This window comes from Aethalodelphis obliquidens, unplaced genomic scaffold (genome assembly GCF_003676395.1).
Source record: "Aethalodelphis obliquidens isolate GAN/ISIS:26980383/991018 unplaced genomic scaffold, ASM367639v1 scaffold5137, whole genome shotgun sequence".
In the NCBI taxonomy this organism is placed as follows: Eukaryota; Metazoa; Chordata; class Mammalia; order Artiodactyla; family Delphinidae; genus Aethalodelphis; species Aethalodelphis obliquidens.
Window position 1 is genome coordinate 1 of NW_020843039.1, and position 1,067 is coordinate 1,067.

Here is a 1,067-nt window from a genome sequence, read left to right on the forward strand (position 1 = left end):
CCTTTCAACTTTCCCTCTGGTCCTTCAATATTAACATCAGGGCCTTCGATGTCCACCTTGGGTCCTGACACATCAATGTCAGCTTTGGGCAGATTCACATCCACTTCTGGGCCTTCTCCTTTGAAGCCAGGCATGCTGAACTTGGGCATTTTCATCTTAGGCATCTTCATGTGCCAGTCTGGGCCTTGAACATCCACATCAGGGACATCAATGTCCACTTTGGGGCCTTTGACGTCAACTTCGGGGCCCTTGAGGTCACCTTCCACTTTAGGCACAGAAACATCCACATCTCCTTTCACCTTAGGACCTTTCAGGTGCAAATCAAAGTCAGGCATGGAGATCTTGGGGGCTTTGATGTTCATCTCAGGCATCTTGAACTTAGGACCCTTCAACTTTCCTTCTGGCCCTTCAATGTTAACAACAGGGCCTTCAATGTCCACTTTGGGTCCTGACACATCAATGTCGGCCTTGGGCAGGTTCACATCCACTTCGGGGCCCTCTCCTTTGAAGCCAGGCATGCTGAACTTGGGCATTTTCATCTTAGGCATCTTTAGGTGCCAGTCTGGGCCTTGAACATCCACATCAGGGACATCAATGTCCACTTTGGGGCCTTTGAGGTCAACTTCAGGTCCTTTAAAATCTCCCTCTACCTTGGGGCATGTGATATCCACATCTCCTTTCATCTTTGGACCTGTTAGATTAAGATCAATATCTGGCATGGGTATCTTTGGAGTCTTAAAATGCATTTCAGGCATTTTAAACTTTGGACTTTTCCACTTTTCTTCTGGTCCTTCAATGTTAACAACAGGGCCTTCAATGTCCACTTTGGGTCCTGACACATCAATGTTGGCCTTGGGCAGGTTCACATCCACTTCTGGGCCCTCTCCTCTGAAGCCGGGCATGCTGATCTTGGGCATTTTTATCTTGGGCATCTTCGGGTGCCAGTCTGGGCCGTGAACGTCCACATCTGGAACATCAATGTCCACTTTGGGGCCTTTGATGTCAACATCAGGGGCCCTCAGGTCACCTTCCACCTTAGGCACAGAAACATCCACATCTCCTTTCAC

At 48.8% G+C, this 1,067-nt stretch overlaps 1 protein-coding gene across 1 annotated transcript; it reads right to left on the minus strand.

The window, feature by feature from the left end:
• Positions 1–5: 5 nt before the first annotated feature.
• LOC113617275 (neuroblast differentiation-associated protein AHNAK-like) lies at positions 6–1,061 on the minus strand (the record flags this gene model as incomplete). The annotated part of the gene is made up of 1 exon (XM_027100501.1): positions 6–1,061. A coding segment is annotated over one exon (1,056 nt), but the record flags the coding sequence as incomplete, so codon positions are not given.
• Positions 1,062–1,067: the final 6 nt, after the last annotated feature.